Genomic DNA, 26,782 nt, shown 5'->3' with positions numbered 1-26,782 from the left:
CAGGATAGAGCAGGGTTTAGGGCTGTTGTGCATAGGGTCGCTATGAGTCGGAAACGACTCGATGGCACATAACAACAACAACAACAACAACCCAGAGGAACATCGCTGAAATTATTTATGCGTATAATCCAAGAACTGCAATAGGCAGTTTTAATATTAACACATAACATCAGTACAAACAGGCTGCCAAAAACAGGTTAATCTGGTTTTGATTTGCATGTATCTGATTTCCAAGACCAGACCAAAGCTTCTGAGAACAGCAGGTTTTGTTTTGTTTTCTTTTATTATCTCAAGTCAATGACAACACTAGGTGTGCTGATAGGGTCTTCTGGCAGGAACGCTGAGGGTCTACCTTTTCCTACTGAAAATGAGGACTCACAGACTGTGAATATCAGTGATACCACAACACACCCTTCCTTGTCTCTCTCTTGTTATAAAAATTAGGTGAAAATAAAAGGAAATTCCTATTATAACGTATTACAAAGACCAGTTTTAAGAGGAAGAGGGTCTACAGTTAATAAGTTTTGCTACCAATAGTGCTGTCAGTGTGCTGAAATCTAAAAAGTAATTATCAAAGTAACAGAAGAGGGTGGACTGTACACGTGGCAGAGAGGAGGGCTTAGGGGAGACCAGTACTGAGCCAAGAGAGTCTGGCCAGAGGGAAACCTTTTTACAGTTTGATCATGCAACAAAATAGGGGAATTGGTTTTAGTGTTTTTAACTTTAATTAGCCACATTAATTAATGCTAAAAACAATGTTAACAGTATATTATTTTCATCTAGTTAAATAAAGGATTACACACATTTGAGTAAATTACATAGCATTAAACATTTAAATAACTTGAAATGAAGCCATTACTGTCATTCAAACAAGTCTCCACAGTTAAAGGCTGAATGTTAAGTATGAACTGATTTGGCATTACAAGAATATATAAACCCTTTATCATTTTTGTTAAAAGAATAAACGGAAAGATTTGAGGACTTCTGCCTTAAGTGTTTGCAGTAGCACAGCGCTCCCCAGTGGCCAAAATTAAAAATTGCCATTTCAAAAGGCCAAAGTTCACATTGCTGGTGCCATTGACAGAATGTTAGTGTTTCACGTCCCCTTTTAGAAAACACGTTGACTTATCTCAGTATATATTTTTAATATCATGGCACACGGTTCTGATCTAACTGTTCATAGCGTAGATATATGTGCTGTAGTCGACTCAGTAGTACCTAACAACAACTCCTCCATTGTCAAATTTCCCTCAACAAAATTAAATTTTTTATCCAATTCTAATTTGTCTTAAGAAGTGTGGCCAGAATGCTCCTTTAGAAGTGAGGATGGAAGATCAAGAAAGCCTAGTTCCTGCTGATGGGCATGATATGAACTTGGTAAAAAAGAAATTCAGAAAAAAAGGGGAGATCCTCAACCAGACGGGCAACACAGGGGCTTGGAACAATGGGCCAAGCTGAGCAAAGACAGAGACGATGGTTCAAAATGAAGCAAGTGCCTCATTCTGCTGTACACTGGGTCACTACAAGTCAGAACCAACTCAATGGCACTTAAAAATAGCAAGAGATATTCTGTGGGGGAGGAGAGGGACACTAAATAAAACAAAAATATATTTTATCAGCGGACATAATTACAATGGCAAGTGAATTCTGTGTAGGCCTAGAGAAATGACTTTAGGTAACTCTGTCACTACTGTGGCAACAATGTAACTCTGAAGTGTTAAAATTAAACCTCTAGAATGGGCAATCCCCTCTCATGGATTAACTGCCTACAGAGGGTCAGCTATGGGTTGGTTCCCACTCAACGGGTACACAATAACAAAAGAATGAGATTATAAAAATCATGCAACTTGAGTTTGCCTGTAATACAGCAATGTCAGTACATTAAAATGGTTTAAAAAAATCATAGAAGTTATCTTTTATTTGCTTTTTCTATGTGAAAAAAATCTTTGTTTTTAAGTAACAGTATAAAAGTTCACTGTATGCACATTATTTCCACAACTGCAACTCTTATTAAAATGAATTTAAAGTTAAGAGCTTGAACCTTTATTCTGAAGAAAGAGAAAAAGATATTTTTATTACAGATTACCAAAAAAAATCTCTCCTAGATCAAACTAAAAGAATTTATTTCCATTCTCAAAAACATATTGATTTCTCCTAGGAATAGGGAGCCAATCACATGATTCTGTTTATAATAACTGGAAACAAAGTCAAATGAATATAATATTGTTGGCATTCTACTAAAAACCAGGGTCAAAGTATGTAAGCACTATTCCAGGCCTATAAAAAATACTACTAGACAGAATAAATTTAACAGGCATATTTGAAAGAATAATTACCTAAATTTTTTTTCCTCTTTAGCCTGTTAAGGAACAGAAAAATCCAAACATATTTAAAAGAATCATTTCTTTCATTCTGTGGAACCAAAGAAGCAACTATGGAAAAATGTAAAATGGCTTTGGAATTACCCAGGGTTTAAATCTTGGCTCCATCACTACAAAGCAATCTAGGCAAGTAACATCTCTGTGTTTTACATTTTTTGTCTACAAACTAGACAGTTCTTGTATCTCATTACCACGATAATGTTGTAAGATTTCAATGTAATGATGTGTGTGAAGTACTCTACCTCAGGCCTAGTACTCAGATCTTAAAAAAGTCAGTTCTTCTCCATCCATTGCTACCACTGCAAGAATACATATTCTTTGCCTGGAACAGTAGAGGGGCAGTGAAACAAAGGAAGACCTTCAACAGTTGTACCGACCCAGTGCCCCTAACAATGGGCTTCAGCAGGCCTGAGACTGTGAGGACTGCAAGGGACAGGGCAAGGCTTTGATCTGTTGTCACAGGGTCACTATGAGTTGTAGTCGCCTCACAGCACCTAACAACAGTAACCAAACATTCTCATCATAGGGAGAATTAAGTCAGAAATTAGGAAATAAAGTCACACAGATGTGGTGGTGCTGTGTACTATCAAGTTGGAACCAATCCATGGCTGACCTTCTGTGGGTTTTCAGAAGCAGTAAATTACATGGGAAGAGACTGCCTGTTCTCCCGAAGAGCAGCTGGTGGATTCAAACTGCATGCTTTTGGGATTACAACAGTTTCTTACCATTAGGCCACTAGCACGCCCACTTACCACTTAACAACAACGGAAATATTCACACCATAGAGAGAACTGTGACAGAAATTGGGAAATAGTTACACAGATGAGTAAATAAAATCCATCTGCAACTTCACCTATGACATTATCTTTGCTATTATATATTGCTATTTTATGTGTCATCAAGTCAGAACCAATCCATAGCTGAAATCCCAGGTTTTCAGAGGCAGTAAATCACAAGGGAGTTGACTGACTGTCTTGCTCCAGCAGATTCAAACCACATGTCTTCTGGCTGACAGGACAGCTTCTTGCCACTAGGCTACTAGAGCTCACTATACACACACACACACACACACACACACACACACACACACACACACATATACATATATATTTGAGACACAAAGGTTTCTCTGTTTGCTTGGGAGATTTTTCCTTTTTTTTTTTCTTTACTGACATTTTCATGAAAGTTTATAGAGAATTTGGATTTCCATTCATTCATTCATTGTTGCACATTTTCCTTCTTGCCCCCCACCCACTCAGTTCACTTTTCTCTTTGGAAAAAAAAAATAAATTCTTTCCTTGTGACACAAAGAAAGATTCTTGAAGCAAAAATCCTGTAAATTCAGGGAAGGGAAGGAAAGGAAAAATAAATGGTATTTGTTATGTACTTCATATGTGACACATTGTATCAAGTCTTTTCATACTTTATCTTTTTATTAAAGTATCACATATATTCAATAGAATTAATCCTGTAACGGAATCAGTGATACTGACTTATTTGTGTTCAAGTGAGACCAGAGAGCAGCGCCCAACCAATCATGCAGGTAAACCTGGAGATGGCTGGGTCAGTGAATAGGAGAAGCAATAAGACAACCCCACAGGAATTGTGGCCAGGTGGCACGGGTGTGCGCATGAATAAGAATGTCTTACTTAGCAGCTCTTAATCACTTTCATCTGTTTCTCTCTCACAGTTAAGTATTTACAGCAGTGAGTTGGTGGGAGATGGTATAAAAGTCATATCAAAATCTTGTGGGAGAAATGAGGAACATGTGCAATGAAAGTGTGTTTTCAGAACTATAATAAACTCTATTTCCAAAGCACAATTTCTGCTCATGTGACCATAGAAACAAGGCAGCTGAACAGGCTTGAAGGGAAAGTGACCTGAGTGGTGCTGTTACTACCAAGAACAGAAAGAAACACTTCTAGCGAGCAGTCACACCCCCCTTTCCTGAGGATTTCTGAAGGGAAGGGGGAAGACATCTTTCTAGGGCTGCCCTTGCCTTGATTCTTTTGTTGCAATCCTTAGTTTTTAACTGACATTCTAAATAACACAAAAGGTGATATAAGCTAAGTTTATTTTTAAAAGTGCATGAGTTTTAAAATGTACAGAAGTACATTTAAAAAAAAAATTCAGCTACAGGAAAATGAGAGGGTCAAAAGGGAGAAAAGGCACTTGGGACAACTTTTAAAATTCCAACTTTAGGCTAATGGTCATGCCAATTAAAATGCAAATAGATGAGGCCTCTAGGCTTTGGCCAGCTTGCCAAGTACCCTGATGACTTACTAGTGGCAAAAGCTATTACAATGCACCAGTGTCCTAAACAATGCCCTAAAAGCTTAGCGAGCTGAGGCCAGATCTGAAAGTGAGTAGGGCCTGGCAAGGCACATTCACACACAAACATACACATGCACACACAAGGACAAATCAGTTAAGGCAGTAAGGGCACTAGCAAGCTCCCTCATCGACGCAGGTAATACCTTTTCCTTAAAAGACAAATATCACAACAGAGAACTAGGATCATCTAACAACTAAATGACAAAACTGCCTATACAGAGAAAGGAAGAATTTGTTTTTGTTGACTCTCTGAATATTCATAAATTCTAAAAAAGTCCAATCCTTTTAAGAAGCAGTCTGTTAGAAATGAATATGTAACTATACCACATAAAATTACTGTATTTCTCAAAATGTACACAATGGAGGGAATGGTCCTCCCTTTTTTCCTTATATCACATACAATTTCTAAAAGTATTATCTGAACATTATACTAATTTATTACTTATAGTCTGTAGTGTTGAGCCCAAGAATATATGCCTTTTTCCTCCCAAAACTTTAAGACCTCTGCATCGTTTCACCCACCACAAAAGATGTCACATTCAGCAATAGGTCTCCTAAGGACAATGGTAGAACTGGCAGGCTCTTAAAAATGATCAGGATTCCTGGACCGCACGCACGGCAGCAATAAGGCGTTCCTTCAAGTTTCTCAGTTCTTGCATATGGCAAGATAGTGAGACAGGAGAGCAGAGAGGAGAGGAATAGATAAAAGAATGAAATTGAAGAATAAAGACCTATTACTAATGTAGATAACTCTAGAGTTTATAACTACAGAACTCTAACCAGTTGGCTGAGAAACTTATTATATTACAACTTCATTCAGCTGACTATTCTTTCAACTCCCTGGCATGACTGAAGCTACTTTTTCAAGTCTTGACAAAGCTGGCTAGGGTCAAGTTTCAAGCAACTAGCTGAGGTAGCATCAGCCAAGTTTGCAGAAAGAGGTGACTGGTAAGAATAAAATGGTTAGATGTGCAGAAAACGAATGGATTTAAGGCTAGTTGCCCTTTAGACTCCAAACTACTTTGGATCATACTGGCTTTACAGAAAGACTGACCATAAAGTTACTTCCATATTAACAATTTTAAACAATCTCTAGCAAGATCAATATTTAAGTGATTCTTGGTAAATTACCAAGTATCAGCAACAAAAAAAGAGATTTATAAAAAGTGGTTTACTATATTAATTTAGCTGCATAAGCCATCTGACTACAATATCTAAAACAAAATTCAATTGATCCCTGTTTTTTCCACAATTACTTTTTCCTCCATAACTTAAAGCAGGTATCAAGGACAAGTCACAACATCAGAACTATTATGTCTTCTACAATTCACATTCACGGAGAAGACAGATGTTACATACACTTCGAAATAGTAGATTATGTCAAATGAGTATATTTTATGTAAGATGAAAAAAAAATTTTGTTAGGTGCCGTCAATTTTGCTTGTGACTTAAAGCAACCCTATGTACAATAGCTCTGAACCCTGCTCTATCCTGAGCCAACTTTATTGTCTCTTACACATCTACCCCACTATCCCATTCACTGAATAAATCTATCTCATTGAGGGTCTTCCTCTCCTGGGCTGTCCCGCCATCCTTCCAAGCATGATGTCCCTCTCTAAGGACTGGTCCTTCCTTGCAAAACGCCCAAAGTATGTCAGACTTCAGAATCCTTGCCTCCAAGGAGCAGCCTTGTTTTTCACCCGCTCCACAACCAACCCGTTTGCTCTCCTAGCAGTCTACGGTATTTTCCTAAGCAAAAAATACATCTCAAAGCTTGGTTGGCTCTTTTCTTCTGTTAACTAGTAACATATTAAGAAAGATACAGAGTAGGCAGTAATGTTATTTGTGAAAGGGATTAGATAATTTACGCTTAAAAATTAGCCATCAGCAACATGTAGAATGACCAACTCATTATTTAAACCATTTAAACTTGATGTTTAAGCTATGATGCTCACTGCACCATTCCTTCCTGGCAACTCTTGACGTCTGTGCTACATGAAAACTTGCTGTAAATAATTTTCACCTCTCTTATTAGTATCTGGTAGTTTGGGCTTTTCTCCATTCATTTCAGGTAGAATGCAAGGCTGGTATGAACTTTACAGGCAAAAAATAAATTTGAAAAAAGAAATCTATTAATAATGGAAGTAGAATGGATAGGAAAGAGTTCATATTTGAGTTGGTAGGGGGATTAATGTACAGCCAGAATAAGCTTTATGAGTCTAAAATATTTCAGAATCAGCTCTGCTGCCTTTTAATTAAACAACCTTAACAAAACAGTTATCACCATCCTTAGGTTTAGGAAGATATACTGCTCCTACTTCCTTTCAAGCTTTAGTGTTATATCTGTAAAGACCTGTGCTCCTAACTCAAAGATGAAGACGCTGTGAAAGTCTGACCCCATCAGCCACTCTAGGAGAAAGATGGGTAAATTCCTCTCTGTGATCTACAGCCTCCACACCCCTCCCGGAAGGTTAGCTATGAACCCATTCCCACTTAGCAATAATGACTGACCTGAATGACTTCCCTTAAGGAACACGGTGAGGATTAGATAAACCTGTGAAGAGGACAGTAACTGAAAATCTGAGGTGCTCACTGAACAGTAAGAACCAGATTTGTTAAAACTACTAGCTGGTGTTGTTATGTGCCATCGAGTCACTTGCAACTCATAGTGACCCTATTCACAACAGCTCTTAAGCCTGCCCTGTCCCGAGCCAGTCTCACTGATTCCGACATACCAACCCCCATTACGCCAGTTATTGTGCCAATCCATCTCCTCCTGGGTCGTCTTCTTCTACGTTGTCTCTCTACCCTTCCAAGCATGATGTCCTTCCCCAAGGACTAATCCCTCCTTGCCATGTGGCCAAAGTATGTGTGATAGAGCTTCAAAATCCTAGCCTCCAAGGAGCAGCCTCACTTCACTCTCTCCAGGACAGGGAGATCTGTTTGTTCTCTTGACGGTTCATCATATGTTCAAGACCATTCTCCAGCACCACAACTCAAAGGCATCGAATCTTCTTTTATCATCCTTATTCACTGTCCAGCTCTCTGATACGTAGCAACTAATTGTGAAGACCATGGCTTGGATCAGGAGCACCTCAGTCTCTAGACTGACATCATTGCTCCTCAGTACTCTGGAGAGGTCCCTGACAGAAGACTTTCCCTGTGCAATTTGTCTTTCAATTTCGTGGCTACTGGTACCAAGAGTGTTGATTGTGGAGGCAAGCAAGCTGAAACTGTTAACAACATCAACCTTGTCTACTATAAAAACTAACACACACTGTGGTGTTTCCAGTTGTGGAAAACTTTCTATAATCCTAACTGTACAGTCAGAGTAATGTTAGCCTATACCATGGCTGGCTAAATATAAATCCTAAAATCTCATTGGATTAATTCTAAGTAGACAGAGATACAAATTTTAAAAAAAAAACCAAACAATGAGCTATCATCTCATCCTGGCAACAACAATAACATCCAATAAGACAACAAACAACAAATTATGATGAGGTTATGGAGAGACTGGAATTCTCATGGACTGCTGGTGGGAATGTAAAACAATACAACTATTATGGAAAGTAGTTTTATACCTTTTTAGAAAGTTGAGGACAGAAATATCATTTTTTTCTAGCACTCTCACTATGAGGCATAAGTCTCAAGAAAATAAGAGCTGCAATACTAGCATGCACACACTTATGTTTATTGTACCATTATTGTACCAATACCAAAGAGTGGAAACAAAACAAGGGTCCACCAATGGATGAAAGGCTAAAGAAATTGTGGTATATTCCCACAACTAAGTATTACACATCACTGAAAAACTACCAAGAATTCTTAAAATACTGCCCAATATGCACGAATCCAGAACAAGCGATGTTGAATGACACAGGTCAATCACAAAAGAACAATTATGATATAAAATCACCATTATTAAATGTTAAGGAAAGTTCTATAGAGACAGAATCAATACTGGAGGGTCAACATGGATGAGAAGGGAGGGAGAGAGAAGTGAAAATGAATATACAGATAACATGGGTAAAGGGAAAGGCAATATATGATAAGGAGTTCATCAGACAAAAATTAAGTTACCTTAATCGATTGTAATTAATGTTATAAAGTAAAATATCAATGAATAATTGAATGAAAAACCAGTATGATTTGTAAACTTCCATTCACATTAATAAAAAAAAATCCAAGGTCATCACCGCAGTACATGCAGCGCACATACCAGCTTTTAAGTGTAGCATGCACTCACAGCTCACTGGCCTGAGCTAGCAGCATAGCCTAAACTTGATTGGACCAGAATAAAAGTCAGGGGATGGAAAGAGACACATGAAATATTTGGTACCCATGACTGCTTCTGTACGCTATTCAATTTTAAAATTCTTTTATTTTAAAAATAAAAATCTTATGGTATTCCTCTTTAGATCTTAATTTTCCACAATAAGGATGCTTTATACCATCAACTTTGGTGATTTCTCCTCATTACTGATACTTGCCCAGTTCTTGATTCCACGTTGATTTTCTCAGAACATTTCATTCAAAACAGAAGGGGAAGGGGCCCTAAGGATGTAAATTCTACAGAACACAGTCCTGTGCAATCAATGCCAAATCCCACCACATTTATATCTGTATCAAGTACATACTATATTTAAAATAAAATTAAAAGATAAGATACTAATGACTGATCTAGCACCTTTGGAATCTAAACAATGCCTGTCAGCAACTGTGAGAGGTTTCTCTCCTATATTTGGCTTTCTGCCGAGCCTATTTTCTGTCAGCTTTATTATTTTCTCTTTAATTTTGCTAAGTGAACACTATTTTGACAAACGGTGAAGCAACACACAAAAAAGCAGAGAAAAGATATTAACAAATTAAGCACTACTGTTTCATCCTCCTCAAAACACAGTGCCAAGTGTTGCCCATTCCACACTGCAGGCTCAGAAAACACTGCACCCAGGGACCGCCTGCTTGGCATTCAGCACACAAATCACTGTGACTACGATCACACGCATTTATCTTTGTTTTAAAAATCTCCTCATTGTTGCCAACGGCACTTGAACATTATTATTACTAATCCAGCTACTCCTAATAATATTATTTAAGTAACTTGTCAACTTGGGACCTTTACAGACAATAGCTAATTAATAGCCAAGCATTTAATGTAAGAGGATTCTAATTTCCAACCTCTGAAGTGTTTATTTGTTATAATGTTAAAACTTTTGTTTGAATTGCTTATTTATGCAATATATAGTCTCTATCACCCCATTCTAATTTGTATATCTGCTTTGTAAGTAAAATAAAGAAACACATGCAGAAAGACATAGCACACTTCACATACAGTAATGAATCTCTGTGACTTCTCTTATTCATACTACAATAGATTCTATATTATCATACAGAAAAAAACAAAACACCATAGATTATTTCCCTTGTTTGCAAGATGTGCTCACTATGACAGAAAAAAGAGCTTGAAGGTACAGCAAGCTATGTCTTAGGAGTGTGAGTAAATACGGTGTTTTATTGACAACTTGTTCCCCCTTTCCAGTTTCAAGCCAATTCTTCTGGTTCAGCCATGGCTGACAAAATGAAACCAGGATGGATATGAATTTTTAAAATGTAGGTAAACTAAAACAATAATCAGAAGAAGTAAAAATGCAAGACAACAGCGCTGCAAGAAATGTAATCTCCTACACAGAAAACAAGGGCAGTGTGCATATGCATATCAACCAAATCTTGATCAGCAGTGTTGGAAACATGGGTATATGGCTCAAAGATGGAAGTCAACTGCAGCCGTGCAGCTTTCTTCAGTTCTAACAAGAAGATGATCTCTACTACCAAGCTTGTAAAAAGGGTTCATACAAACTCATTTAAGGCTCCCATTCCTGGGCTGCGACCTGCAGTTTTCTCATTTTGATTATCATTATGCTTTACCCAAACTTTAAAATTTGGGATTTGGTGTGGTTTTGAGTCATCAGACCATGACTAAAACAATTCAAACTAATTCAAAGCATTGCTGCTACTTTCAAACAACTAGGTATACTATATATATGAACTGTTAGATCAGCTAAACACATTTTCCTGTCTAAATATGCCCCCATTATTTACAGAGACCTCATCTTAATCAGAACTCCATATCTTAGTTGAGCACTATAATTTCTTAAGTTGAAATGGTATTTCAAATAAATATTTAAAAGATATAAACATTACTATTTTTATCTGCTAGACACACACATACACACTTCCATGTGACAATGCAAATGGTCTGAATCCTGTAGAAAACATAAAGGTGTCAAAGAGAGAGAGAATTCCTTTCTCAGGCTCTTAATGAGGTCTCCAGAGCCAAAGGCAAACCAATAACAAATTATACTTCCACATATTGGGAAAAAAATGCGGGGGAGGGGGAGCAGGGGCTTGTCATCTGAAATTAATTGAACTTAGTCATGCCAAGAAAACATTGGTAATAAACCCTCCCCATGTAAATTAAGGGTTTTATACCATGAAAAAAAAATAAAAATTTATGGCAGTAATTTCATCTGGGTTTTTCAAGAAGTGCTTGCTGATTTTCTTGTACTCAGTAGAAAAATCCCCAAGGAGCAATGCAGACTGCAATAAGGCAGACTTCTAAAAAGATACCATTTAATTTCTCACTTCTCCCGTTGCACTATTACCACATTTCCACTTTCCTCTAACTCAGTATTAACTCTCTCAACACAAATCTCTTGCACTAGTTCTCTGCAACATCTCAGAGGGCAAGAGAAAGGGGCCTAATCTGAAGTGCCCATCTATTTGCTCTTTGCAAGAGAAGTGCCAGAGAAAAGAACCAGGAGCTCTGAGCATCCCAGCATTCCTTCAGCTTTGGATTTTCTATAGAGTACTGAGCCATTTTAATAGAAAACACCAGAAATCATGATGCTTAAAAATACTCCCCCCCAAAAAAGTGCTTCTATCACTGGACACCTTTAGCTCTAGTGATGAGAACAAACTACATGTAAAGAGCAGATGGGGGGGGGGACCCCTGCACATTAAACTGTAGCTCTCAATCTGTTGGTCTCACATGGCACAATGTTTATATAGTCCAGGCACAAATTTTTAAACAAGAGTTTTATTGCCAATTTCCAAAAGCACTAAGCCACTGATTGTACACCAAATGTATGATGTAAAGAGGGAAAAAAACCACACCATAGTACTGATGTTCTAATGTCTACAGCCATGAAGTTCTAACGCCCACAGCCACCACTGGGATGAATAAATACAAATTTATTAAAAATCATACCTAAAATTACACTTGCTTTTTGTCATCTTTTCAATTAGTATATATTCTAAGTAAAATTATTAATTTAAAGTTCTAGAACTTTTACATCAAAATGAGCTTTCATATTGAGGAAGATAGGGAAAAAGTGATTTGGGTTTTATCTGAGGAAGCCTCCTTTTAAGCTGTGGCTGCTGAATATGGAATACAAATATATTTACTGCATAATCATCTTACTACCCACTTCCCACATTAATGGAAAGATTAGTGATTTCCTGGGTTTGTGTGGTCTTTGATTGGCACAGTACTTGAAATAATTTGGATGCTGTCTGATTTTCCAGAGAGAGAGACCAGTTGGCCTACTGAACCAAAAGCAATGCTACCAAGCCACAGGTGGATGACTCTAATCCACGGCCCTAAGGCCTGTCTTTAATTGTTTTGGTGAAACATGCCTCTAGGTCACATAGCCCTGGTGTGTGCACTTGCCGTACAGAGGCAACTTGTGGTCACTGTGAAGCTGAACACTGTGACACTGACGCGTCAGATGTGATAATGGTTACTCATGGCAGACAGCATTTGGTGGCGCTCCTCAGCTAAAACAAGCTTGAAAGCAGGAGTGGCATCCACTTCCATAAATAACTTCCTAAGGAAACCCTATGAACGTGGAGAAAGGATGAAAAGTCACGCAACTATTGAGGACTTTAGTTCACTGGGTTGCTATAAGTTGCCTACAACTCAACGGCTTAAGAACAATAACATCTGATTTTCAATTTTGCTTATTAGGTTCTGTTAATAACAAAAGCTCTTTTCTCATATTCACCTTCCTATCCCTTTCACATCACACAGCACAGTACCATTTACTATGAAGGAAAAGACTGCTAGAGGAAGACAGTGCAGAAGAATATGGTCATTCACAGTGTTCTCAAAGAATGTCCCTATAGTCAAAGGGCAACAGATCAGTAACAAAGCAAGCATTCTGTCAACAGAAATTTCCAAGGCAACTAGTAACAAATCTTTAGAGACAAGTAGGCTGTCTTAACCGTCTGCACAATCCTTTCTCTTGCATAGCAGGGGTATAGAGTAGCTTGCCTTCAATGAGCAAAATGTGCCTATGCACACTCACACAAAAAGGATGTTTAGGATATATGCCACTGTGTCAGTGAAGGAAAAGAACTAATAGAAAAGAAAATGACCACACTCATTCCACACTACTACTCTAAAACAGCTTCTTGGCCTTCCAGTAAATAGCCTCCAGCTCTTCTGACGTTAACTTTTTGAAGTACCCTCAATCACTGTTATCTACCAACCTCACTCTCATCCTATCAAATTGAAACCCTGTGCCCTTGGTTCTGTATTTCATTGATTATGCAAAGACATCTGACTATGTAGATCACAACAAATTGTGGCTAACACTGAGAAGAATGAGAATCCCAGAACACCTGACTATGCTCATACGAAACCTTTCTGTGGACCAGGAAGCAGTAACCATAACAGAGCAGGGAAACACTGCATGGTTCAAAATCAGGAAAGGAGAGCACCAGGGATGCAGTCTATCTCCATACCTTTCTATATATAGAACAGATCATTTGGTAAGGTGGACTATATGAAGAAAAATGTGGGATTAGGATTGGAGGAAGACTCATCAACAACCTGTGTTAGATGGATAACACAACTTTGCTTACCAAAACTAAAGAAGACGTGAAGGGCTGACTGCAGAAGGTCAAGGACTGTAGTCTTCAACATGGACTGAAGTTTAACATCAAGAAAACAAAGATTTTTCATTAGTGGGCTGAGTGGCTGCATCATAAACAGAAAAGAGATTGAGATTGTTAACAATTTCAGCTTGCTCAACTCAACAGTCAACATTCTTGACATCAGCAGTCAGGAAATCAAAACCCAACTCTGCTGTCAGGGACCTCTCCAGAGTGCTGAAGAACAACAATGTCAGTCTAGAGACTAAGATGTACCTTATCCAGGCCATGGTCTTGGAAATTATGCATCAGAGAGCTGGACAATGACTAAGGGTGGCAGAAGAATCAATGCATTTGAGTTGTGGTGCTTGAGAAGAGCACTGAACATACCACAGACCAACAAGAAAACAAACAGGCCTGTCCTAGAGAGGGTGAAACCAAGGGGCTGCTTGGAGGCAAGGATTCTGGGTCTCCTTGGAACATTCTTAGGGCACATGGCCAGGAGGGACCAGTCCTTGAAGAAGAACATCATGCTTAGGTAGAGGGACAGCATAGTAGAGGAAGACCCTGGATGAGATAAACTGACACAGTAACTGGGATAAAAGGGATAGATGTGCTGGAAGCAGTGAGATCCGCTCAGGATAGGACAGGGTTCAGAGCTATTGAGCTGTACTCAGCTTCACGGCACATAACAAGAACCACCACCACAACCCGTGGTTCATGAAGAAAGTAAAAGGTCAGAGGAGGAAGATCAAGATGGATGCCAGAAGAGACTGAATATTGCATTAGAATGCCAAGAAGCCAAAAGAAAAGGCAAGAAATGAGGAAATTAAAGAGTTGAGCAGAAGATTTCAAAGGTCAGCTCGTGAAGACAAAGCAACATATTATAACAAAATGTGCAGTCAGAAAATCAAAAGGGAAGAACCTGCTCAGAATTTCTCAAGCTAAAGGAACTGAAGAACAAATTCAAGCCTTGCAATGCAATACTCAAAGATGCTGTGGGCAAAATACTGAATGATCCAAAAAGAATCAAAAGAGATGGAAAGGATATACAAAGTCACCGTACCAAAAAGAATTGGCTGACACAGAACCATTTCAGAAATTAGCATAGGATCAAGAATCAGTGATAATAAAGTAAGATGTTTAAGCAGATCTGAAGGAACTGACAAAAAAATAAGGCCCCAGGAATTTTCAGAATGCCAACTGTCATATTTCAACGAACAGATGTAACCCTTTATGTTCTCACCCATTTGTGCCAAGAAATCTGGAGGACAGCTCTCTGGCCAGCTGACTCAAAGAGATCCATATTTACTCCTATTCCCAAAAAAGGTGATCCAACTGAAAGTGGAAATTATCAAACCATATTCACAAAAGAAGAAATATCTTGGTGAAGATTATCCCAAACCGACTAGAACAGTACATTATCAGAGAACTGCCAGAAATACAAGCTGAGTTTAAAAGAGGCTGTGGAACTGGGGATATGATTTTTATTGTCAGATGGATTTTGGCTGAAAGCAGAGCGTACCAGAAGACTGTCTAGTTGTGCTTTATTGACTAGGAAAAGGCATTTGACTGTGTGGATTACAACGAATTGTGGTTAACACTGAGCAGAACACTTGATTATGCTCATGTAAAACCTGGAACTAGACCTTTTTATACATAGAAACCTACACCTACTTCTCCTAAAATTGCTTCCCTAAATAAATTAAGCAGTGAGTAAGGGTAGACACCATTACCACCATCCTCCAAACACACACAAAGATGTTTACTACAGAATTACTTTAAATGTGAACATCAAAACTAAGTACATGTTCATTAATAATGAGACATTGATAAAAATATCGTATATAGTCATGCAGCTCTTCAGAGAATGAATCTGCTTTATGGCAGTAAAACTATTGGAATTTTCATTATACCAGTACCATGCTGTCTTGACTACCACGGCAGTGTAGTAGAATTTGAAATTAGGGAGACATATAGAACAATGGAATAGAATTGAGAATGCAGATATCAGCCCATCCACCTATGGTTAATTGATTTTTGACAAGGAGATGAAACCAGTTAAGTGGGGAAATGACAGTCTTTTTAAAAAATGGTGCTGGCAAAATTGGAAAACTATCTGTAAAAAACTCAAGCAAGATCCACACTTCACTCCACACACAAATGCCAACTCAAAATGAATCACAGACCTAGTACCAAAACCAAGGACTATAAACTTCATTACAGAAAAGCCTGGAAGAGCTCTAGAAGTCCTAATCCACAACATAAAAAGTCTTCCAAGCATCCTGAAAAATCTACAGCCAGGAGAGGATAAAATAGATGAATGGGACCTTCTAAGAATAAAATCCCTATGTACATTTAAAAACTTCTCCAACAGGGTAAAAAGGGAAGTCACAGACTGGGAAAAAATATTTGGTAATGACATGTCAGACAAGGGTCCTATATCTAGAATTTATAAAATACTCGAGCACTACAACAAGATAAAGGTAACTAACCCAACTGAAAAATGGGCACAGGATATGAAAAGACACTTCACCAATGAAGATACTGAGATAGCCAACAAGCACATAAAGAAATGTTCAAAATCCCTAGCTCTAAGAGAGAGGGAAATCAAAACAACTATGAGATATCATCTCACCCCAATAAGAACAGCAAAATTTAACAGAGCAGTAAACATCAAATGCTGGCGATGTTGTAGAGAAACTGGAATCCTTATTCACTGTTGATGGGAGTGTAAAATCGCAACCACTGTGGAAGGCAGTATGGCACTTTCTCAAAAAGTTGCAAATAGAGATATCATTTGACCCAGCAATTTCACTACTGGGAATATACCTTAAAGAAACCATAGCTGCCACCCAGGCAGATATATGCACACCCATGTTTATTGCGGCTTTGCTCACAATAGCAAAGAGTTGGAAACAATCTATGTGCCCAACAATAAACAAATGAATAGAGAAGCTGTGGTATATTCACACAATGGAATACTATGCTGCATTGAAAAACAAGGAACTTGTGAAATATTAAGCAAAATAGATGACCTGGAAGGACATTAAACTGAGTGAAATATCTCAGTCACAAAAGGACAAATATTGCATAGTGGTAGTGTTGTAAAATGGGACCTACATTGGGGTTGACGGGAGTCTGAGAAAGATGGGCTAAAGTATACTACATTGAAACAGATGAGGGAGAGAACTGTTTAAAAACTATATATGATTAGGTATTATTATCATGAGAGGAGTCCAGAATGAAGGCTGCATAGTGGAGTGGACTTGGGGGCAGGGATTGGATAATAATGAAAGAATTTTTTTTTACTTTGCAAACAGAAGAGTGAAGTGGGTGGGGAGCGTTGGGGAGGGAGAAAAATGCAACAATGAATGAATGGAAACCCAAAGTGTCTGTAAATGTTCATTAAATTTAAAAAAAAAAAGGAAAATAGGCAAATCAATGGTGAATAATGCTGCTATGAACATTGGTGTACAAATCTAAAAGAAAAAGAAAAGTAAAACTGGATGTATTCTACTGGGAAAAAAAACACCACACACAAAAAAAACAAACTAGTGGAATTTTCACATGTTTTACCTCCTTATTTTCTTTCCCTCTATATCTTCTGTCCCTACAACACTAAAGTGCTTTTTCAATAACCATTCATCTAGATGATGTCAAATCTATAAACTTTTTTTTTTTACCAGATCAGAAAGATTCATGAGTTGCTTACGTCCCTCGTTTGTGAAAACACCCTCCCCTCCACTTTCATCATGCCACCTTCTCCTGAGCATCCTCCTATCTTATTAGCAGCTTCTCAATTTCCTGGGCAAGTGCTGGGTTTTCTTCCTAACTTTCAGTGTTCTTTAAAGCTTGCTCCTGCATCTGCTCTAAGGCAAACTCATTTATTCTTATGACTTTAATTATATACATATGCCAAAAAATTTTATTATCTACACAACAAATCTCATTTCTGACCTCCAAATGTCAAATTCTACTTTAAATCTCACACACCACTGATTTCAGCTGTATAAAATGACCTCTTAATTCTGCATGTTCTACTCCAACATACCCAACCCACTCCACACTGAAAGCCTGAGCTCCTCCCAATTTCCTGCATCCCCTTCAACGGTATCTTTCATGAAGGTGCTAAATCTAGAAGCTAACTGCTGCTCTTCTCTATCCCTTGATCCCTCCCATATTCACCAACTAAATTATGTACTGATTCTACTTCCATAATCTATTTAATGGTCATTTGCTACAAATTTCCAATTCTGCCTTCATAATCTCTTTCCAATCACTTGTATGAATCCTAGAGCTGGACAACAAATAAGGATGACAGAAGAACTGAAGCCCTTGAGCTGTGGTGTGGGAGAAGAGCACTTAACATTATATGGACAGCCAAAAGGGCAAATATGTCTTGGAAAGGGTGCAGACAGAGTGCTCTTTGGAGGCAAAGATGATGAGGCTTTGCCTCACATATTTTGGGCATGTTGCTAGGAGGGGCCATTCCTTGGAGAGGGACATGATGCTTGGAAGGGTGACAGGTCGACAAAGGTAGGAAGATCCTCGACCAAGTAAATTTACACCATGACTGTTGTAATGGACCCTAATGTGTCAGAAAGTATGAGGATGGAACAGGATAGAAGAGAGTTCAGATTTGTTGTTCAGAGTCTCACTATGAGGCATATTTGATTCAACAGCACGTAACGACAACCACCTCTTCACCATAATTCAAGCAGCCACTGACTCTAATTGATCATCCTGCTCTATTCTTGACTCCTCTCCATTTCTAACCCATTCTCCATAAAGTTGCCATTGTTGCTTTGTTAGAACTTAAATATAACCATATCCTTCTTATATTCTTCCTATGGGGTTCCTACTGCTCTTGAGTAAAATTAATTTCCAGGCCTACGCTGAATGGGCTCACCACTGCCTACCGCTCCAGCACCACTCCTACCACTTCTGCTCATGCTCACCTCACCACTCTGGCAACAAAATCTTCTATTTATGCCTCTGAACTTCTCTTTGAAGAATACAACAAACTTCTTCCCATTCCAGAACCTACATACTTGAAGTTCTCTTTGTATGCAGGAGCATTAGGCATCTTATACTCTTGGCTCCTTCTCCTCCTTCATATTGTTGTTATGTGCCGTCAAGTCTCTTGCAACTTACAGAGACCCGTGTACAACAGCCCTAAATCCTGCTCTATCCTGTGCCGTTCTTACTGTCTCCAACACATCTACCCCCATTATCCCAGTGATGGAATGAATCCATCTCTCATCGAGGATCATCCTCTCCTGCAATGTCCCTCCACCCTCACAAGCATGACATCCCATTCCAAGGATTGGTCCCTCCTTGCAACATGTCCAAAGTATGTCAGATAAAGCTTCAGAATCCTTACCTCCAAGGAGCAGCCTGGCTTCCCCCTCTCCAGGAGGAACCTGTTTGTTCTCCTGGCAGTCCATGGTATATTCAATACTCTTCTCCAGCACCACAGCTCAAAGGCATCAATTCTCCTTCTATCATCCCTAGTCACTGTCTAGCTTTCTGAGGCATATTGCAATTTTAAAATGATACCTCCTCACGTATCTTTTCCATGATAATGTTATCTTGACTCTCTTTGTCATTGAAACCACAATGGCCTGCTTATTTTCTTCATTGCACTTCTAATCCTTTTTATTTATTTGCTATTCATTTATTAGGCAATTAGTCCAGTAGAATTAAAATCCATGAGGAGCCAGATCAGTTCTCAGCATAAAGCAAAGAGTCTGGCTCACAGAGGGCCTTGAATAAATAATCACTCTGGGAGAGAACACAGAATAGCCAGATTTTTTTTTCTCTCTTAACAATTTGCTCTCATTCCTTCTCTTCTTACTTTAGTTACCACCTACCCATCCTATCTCAGTTATCTAAACTCCTCAAAATGGCTTTCTAGTTCTGAATATGTTTCTACTGATCTTCTTCAACTCACTTCTTTCCATACCACACAACTGTTCTTTACTCTGAGCACCACAGCATTTCTGTAAATTGCAAATGGGCATTACTAGCCTCTTTAGAATACTTAACTCTGATCAAGACAGAATTAAATATTTCCCTTATATGACAACTCATATTCTTAATTTTCCTCCTATCTCTATCACTTCCTCAGTCTCTAAGATCTTCCCTTTTCCTAAATCATGGTAGCTTCCAAGTTTCTAGGCCTGACTTCATTTATTATACACACTGAGTCATTTCATCCACTCTCATTCTCCACATGGTCAATACAATCTATATTCAAATGTCTCCCGAGGCTTTCTTTTTAGGCCAATTCCTACTTGTGTGCTTCAGACCATTTTCCCAACTGTACAGATGACATTTCTACTCAGGTTTCCAACTAGGACCTCAAAATCAACATGTTTAAATAACTTCTCATCTTTCTCTGTCCTCTCTGCCTCTTCTCTCATGTTCTACTCCACCAACCCTGTTTCCTCACACTAGGCTAAGTTTTCTTCCTTTGTGTTCACAAAGTACACTATAATCTCACTTTTGAAAATTATATCATTATCTACTAACTTGTTGGCAAGTCTACCATTCAACTCACTAGTATCAGAATCTCCAGGGCAAGGACTTTACTATCTGTTCCTTTCAAAGTACACATGTATATCTGATGTACAGCCAGTGTTGAGAGTAACTCTCCCCAAAGGCAAGAAGAAGTAAGGTTTAGTGTTGTAACCCAGTATCAACACATGAAAAAGTGGATGTGAAAGTGAAAAAATAAATTTAAAATATACCTCAAAATAGATATGATTATTACTCATGGTTTTAGAAAAGGACATTATGCTACCAAGAGTACAGTTTTTAAAACTAAAGTATTTTAATTTTTCAGTTGTTAAATGAAAGGCTGATAGCCAGTAAAGGTGACTTGTGGCTATCAGCTAGACTCTGACTCATAGCAAACCTCTGCATTTTGAAAGCTGTACATCTGAACGAGAAGACTACGCACCCTTCCTCTGTGGAGCAACTCGTAGTTGCAAATCAGGAACCTTCTCGTTGGCAGTGCAACACATAACATATACCAACACCAGAGGAAACCCTATGTGGCAGTTCTAAATGGGGTCAGTCACCATGAGCTCAAAATTGACTTGATGGCACCTAACAGCAGTAAAAAACACACGTAATGTACTAGTACACACAATATTAATTTAATGAAATAGCATTTGAGCCAGGGCCTATGGTGATGGAGGCAGAAGTTCAAGCTGCTTTGAAGGAAATAGCAAAAAATAAGGGCCCCGGAATAGATGGTATACAAATTGACATATTTCAGCTAACAGATGCTGCCGTGGATGTGCTCAACAAGTTGTGCCAAGAAATTTGGAGAACAACCACTTGGCCAACTGACTGGAAGAGATCTATATTTGTTCCCATCCCAAAGAAGGGTGACCCAACTGAGTGTGGAAACTACAGAACAATCTCATTGATTTCACATGTAAGCAAGATTCTACTGAAGATTATCCAAAAACGACTGGAACAGTACATCAGCAGAGAACTGCCAGAAGTCAGCAGAGAACTGCCAGAAGTCCAGGCTGGGTTTAGAAGGGGTCGTGGTACTAGGAATATTGTTGCTGATGTTAGATGGATCTTAGCTGAAAGCAGAGAATACCAGAAGAATGTCTATCTGTGTTTCATTGATTATGCAAAGGCATTTGACTGTGTGGATCATAACAAACTTTGGCTGACTCTGAGAAGAATGGGAATCTCGGAACATTTAATCGTGCTAATGCGAAACCTATACTTGGACCAAGAGGCAGTCGTCAGAACAGAGCAGGGCAACACTGTATGGTTCAAAATTGGGAAGGGTGTACGCCAGGGATGTGTCCTGTCTCCATACCTTTTCAACCTGTATGCAGAGCAGAATATCCGAGAGGCTGGGCTCTATGAGGAGAAGTGTGGCGTTAGGATTGGTGGACGATCTATCAACAATCTGCGTCATGCAGATGACACAGCCCTGCTCGCTGAAACTGAGGAGGACCTCATGCACTTGCTGCGAAGGGTCAAGGACTGCAGCCTTCAGTATGGACTGAGGCTCAATGTCAAGAAGACAAAAATTCTCACCACTGGACCAATTGGTAGTATCAGGATGGATGGTGAAGAGATTGCGATTGTTCACAGCTTCGGTTTGCTCGGCTCCACGGTCAACACTCTTGGCACCAGTAGCCAGGAAATCAAAAAACGTATTGCGATGGGAAAGTCTGCAGTTAGGGACCTCTCTAAAGTACTCAAGAGCAACAGTGTCTCTCTGGAGACTAAGGTGCGCCAGATACAGGCCATGGTCTTTGCAATCACTTGTTATGCATCAGAGAGTTGGACAATGACTAGGGAGGATAGAAGGAGAATTGACGCCTTTGAGCTGTGGTGCTGGAGAAGAGTACTGAATGTACCATGGACTGACAAGAAAACAAATAGATTCATCCTAGAGAGGGTTAAACCAGGCTGCTCCTTGGAGGCAAGGATTCTGGGGCTTTGCCTGACATACTTTGGACATGTTGTAAGGAGAGACAGGTCTTTGGAGAGGGACACCATGCTGGGCAGAGTGGAGGGACAGTGTAGGCGGGGAAGACCCTCTATGAGGTGGATAGATTCAGTGACTGGGGTAATCGGGATGGGTGTGTCAGAGGCAATGAGATTGGCACAGGATACAGCAAGGTTTAGGGCTGCTGTACATAGGGTCGCTATGAGTCGCAAACGACTTGACGACACATAACAACAAAAACATGTACAAAAGCTCTGAAGTCGTGAGTCAGTCTCACTGACTACACATCTACCCCCATTGTCCCAGTCACTGTATCAACCCATTTCATTCCATGACTTCCTCTCCTGAGCTGTCCCTCCACCATCTGAGCATGATTTTCTTCTCCAAGGACCAGTAAGTACCTCCTAACCTCATGCCCTAAGTATGTGAGACAGAGCTTCAGAATCCTAACCCCCCAAAGAGCAGCCTGGTTTCACCCTTCCAAGACAGACATATTTGTTTTCTTGGCAGTCAATGAATGGTATGTTTAAAACTCTTCTCCAGCACCACAACTCGAAGGCATCAATTATTCTTCTGTTATCCTTAGTCATTGTCCAGCTCTCTGATGCATAACAAGTAATAGGCTTAGTTTTTATACTTCAGAGTTCAATGTACAGATAATGTTGATGGCACTCATTTTCTCTGAGAACGAGTATCACAAAAAAAATGTTCATATCTGTAAGCAAGACACATTCTCTAGACATGCAGTGTGGTTTCATGACATTTTAACTTATCACATAATACAGTTTCCTCTGACCAAATTAATCTTCTCCCCTATTTATCCTTTTTTGTTGTTGATTGCCATGGAGTTTAGCATGACTCATAGCGACCCTATAAACAAAAAGCCTGAGGCCCCTCTACAACCATTGACATTTATCAAAGTTTATAGAGTTTCTGCAGGTGTGTTGTTTAGGAAGTGGATGCCACTCCTGCTTTAAGGCCTCGATAATTACTCTCTTCTTTATCTGAATGCCCCAGAATAATTGAGCACTCATTCCTCTGTGGGCTCCTCCCAGAGCATTTTGTAAATACCTCTGGTGTAGCCAGAACTGTACTGGAATAATAATTATTAACTGACATGCTTATGTGTATTTGTATTGCACAATTCAAGATATGAGGGGGAATTTTTTTTTTTTTTACTTTCCTCCATAGATCTGGAAAAGTTCCACATGGAGGGGAGAAAAGCAAAGATCTGCTTAGATAATGACAGGAAGAACATTCCAAACATAAAGTATATTCCCAGAAAATGCTTACACCCAGGTCTTTAGCTGTATGTAAGTAGAGGAAAACGAAATTAAATGGTGGGGGATCTCTTCAAAATTCACTTAACAACAACCTATTAGTCCAGTTGTGAGAGTCTTTGCTTTTGTAATTGTTGGAGTGTAATCATGCAAAAATTATTCTTGTACGAAACTATGAGTTGTTTAAGAATAGGGATGTGGACTCATTCACCATGTTATCTCCAGTATCTAGCAAAAGCTGGGAGATGGTTTCTAGGACTGAATTAAATTTTTCTTTAACAGCTTTGTGTAACATGCTCTGTAAATTCTTTACAAATTTCCATAACCATGTTGCTAGGCAGTAAACTACTTTGCCTGACTCTTTAAAACAACAAAACAATAAAATAACCCTTTTAGAGGCAGTCAGCAATCAACTTGCACCTTAAAACTTAACATTTAACAATCAAAATTTTTTCTAGTTTAATATATTTCCAGAAATAACTTTATCACTCTTAAGTGAACATTTAACTCTGAAGGGTTGATAATTTAAATTAAACCATTCTTCATATACGTATGTTCAATTAACTACTATAGTGACAGAATTTTGAAGTTGAGTCCTATGCAGCCTAATACTAAAGGTTAGCATATAATGTAAAAAAAAAAAAAAAAAAAAAGATGTTGGGGATATATATATATATATATATATATAGTCTAACAATATAAAACTTGGCAAAGGTATTGCAACAACTTTAATGAGTGGTTAAAAACTAGGTTAACAAGTTCTTTGGTTCTTAACTCACCATATATCTAAATTTTTTAAATTATGTGGTGCCTACCCTACTCCCAAGGCCATGGGTCTCATCAGACTCCGGAAAATTCTGGTGTTTACTTTGTTAAAAGGATTTTTCTTAGAAGGCTCATTTAATAAAAACGTGTTTTAAGAAGTCCTCCAATTCTTGGTAAAAAAGGTTCAGGATGCTTATAAGAAGCCTGATGTAAACTGAAAAAGAAACATTTCTTGTGCCTATAATAAAATAAAATTAGGGGTGCTGTTTATGGAAATACACCAAGCATGATTTCTCTCTGAAGAAAATCAGTAATTAAAATGCATATCTATACATACACACCCCTTTAACTGTACCTATTTTCAGAGTCCACTATTGATCTGTAAAGCTAACAGGAGAGGAAGGTTATATACAACAGATGCACCAATTCCATCAACTAAGACACATCCAGGTGGTGACTTCCGGGGGAGGAGGGTATAAGCTGTCTGTACCAACAGACTGCAGCTCACCAGCACCAGTGTGGTGCACATTCAGATGGATATTTTTATCTTCATACCCTCACTAAATATCTCAGGTTCCAAAATACAGTATATGTAAAGCTTGACTCTTGAAACAAATTGCCAGCTGTCTCAAAAGGACAACTTCATTTAGTAGAAGGCAAATGCTAGCATAGAATAAAAGTAAATAAAGATGGTTACATATGTTCTGGTTTTTAAACTGGAAAGTAACAGTGATTATAGAAGCAAAGTGGGAAAGGATTAAACATACAGAGCAGCTGCTACCTAGAGCAGATTGACTCAGCCAATCCAATAACAGAGTGCAGCAAGCATGCAGTTAAAGTTGTTAACGTAAAGGTTGCAATCTAGAGATCTTAAGGCTAAAGAAGAGATAGGCGTCCAACCAAATCACACCGTACCCCATCCTAACCCCATTACCACATAAGGCTTGGATTATCACTAAATTTGGATGAAGTATGAGAAAAGTACTTTACTGTAAAGGGCAATGCTCTATAGAAACACTATGGTACCACTATTATTTCTAATAACATTTCTTCTTTTATTATAACTTTATGAAAAGTCTCAAAGTATTCCTGCATTTTTTCCCCCAACAAGCAGAGTTACGGCCATTAGAAACATTGTCATTATTATTTTACTTTCTGTTTTCTTGAGAATACTCAAATACTACACACTGCTTAAATGTACTATCTTATAAGTGTAAACCAAGGGGAAATAGGTATTATATATTAAATGAAGAATGAACAAAGACTACCACTTTCCATGTCTTACAGATACTTCCTAGACTGATTAATAGTCACGTCCTGGGAGCCTTTACCTTTACGAAGCCACTTATTAAAGGAAGGGCAAGGGGAATGGCCAGCCTTCCTGACGAAGGAGGAGGGCTTCCGATTTGCTGTAAGTAGATGGAATGAAAGAAAAAGGTTTTAAAAGGGTCAAAGGGATAGCTTGAAGAGAAGCTTAAATGTCGGACTTCACCACCCACCTTAAAAAGACTGCTTCAACTAAAAACTAAAATGGACCACCACTGGCTATTAGAAAACCATCTAACAAAAAAAGAATTTTTACAGGTGACCTCTGGTTGCCCTTCAACACTGCAGTCCTTCCAAATAGACTGGCACCAGAGTAAATGTAGCTAAAAAGAATCTAACATTACTTTATGATTCAACTTCAATATTTCATATAATTTTAGTAGACCTATTTATGTGGATATAATTTAATTCTAAAGTATTTGGGAAATACATTCAGTCCAGTTGTGCCTGAAAAAAGGGAAAAAAAGTAATTTTCCAATTTTACAGATGCTTCCAGGATTCTATCTGAAGATAGATTAATCTACAGTTACTCAGCTGCAGAATATTACTTCTATTCCAAAGAGTTTTGTAAATGAACTATTAAATCCATTAGATCAATAGCAACCTCCTACTTACTCTTAAAGAACTGATTTAATAAGAATATCATTTTATTATTCAAGATTTTTTCTTAAGGAAGCACAATCCTATGTGAGCGAACCCAGTCAAAATTCCTCTTGCATCATGACAACTTCATATAAACAGAACCTGGGGCAGAGCAATGAGGGGTAGAGGGGAAGCTCAGCAGTAAAGAAATTAAGAGACCACTGCTGAGTTGGAATTTACAAATGAACAAGACTTTAAAAGGTTAAGTTATGAGGAAACTAACACTACCTGGTTTTCAAAAACTCTTTAGAACACACAGGTGCTACTGACATAACAATATAAAAGTATCATTTTTGTACTTCTAAGCTCTCACCAGTCTGTGCCAGGAAGACTGGTACCAAGGCCAACTAACTGGAAGAGATCCATTTTTCCCCCCATTCCCAAATAAGGTGTCCAATAGAATGTGGAAATTACCAAGCAGTATTATTCATATCACATACTAGTAAAATATTGCTGAAGATCATCTGAAAATGACTTGAACTATATACGCTGGCAGAGAATGGCCCGAAATTGAGACTGGGTTTTGAAGTGGTCGTGACACCAAGGATATCACTGCTGATGCCAGAAGGATCTTGGCTGAAAGTAGAGAATATTATGCAATGGTACCCAACTGAATGGCTCAT

The 26,782-nt window shown here is 38.5% G+C and overlaps 1 protein-coding gene across 2 annotated transcripts in view; it reads right to left on the bottom strand.

The window, feature by feature from the left end:
- BTBD9 (BTB (POZ) domain containing 9) overlaps window positions 1–26,782 on the bottom strand; it is a 553,349-nt gene that overhangs the window by 410,322 nt on the left and 116,245 nt on the right. The window contains exon 6 of one of the 2 annotated variants that reach the window (XM_006882021.1): window positions 3,160–3,172. The exons of the other annotated variant lie outside the window; for it this stretch is intronic. Within the exon in view, the coding sequence (XP_006882083.1) occupies window positions 3,160–3,172 (13 nt within the window). The remainder of the gene's footprint in view (window positions 1–3,159; window positions 3,173–26,782) is intronic. 2 annotated transcript variants of the gene reach the window in all.

Source organism: Elephantulus edwardii, unplaced genomic scaffold (assembly GCF_000299155.1).
Source record: "Elephantulus edwardii isolate Elephantulus edwardi_28Jun2011 unplaced genomic scaffold, EleEdw1.0 scaffold00017, whole genome shotgun sequence".
NCBI classification, from domain to species: domain Eukaryota; kingdom Metazoa; phylum Chordata; class Mammalia; order Macroscelidea; family Macroscelididae; genus Elephantulus; species Elephantulus edwardii.
The sequence above is the reverse complement of the archived record's forward strand: the minus strand, read 5'-3'. Positions and strand labels throughout refer to the sequence as shown.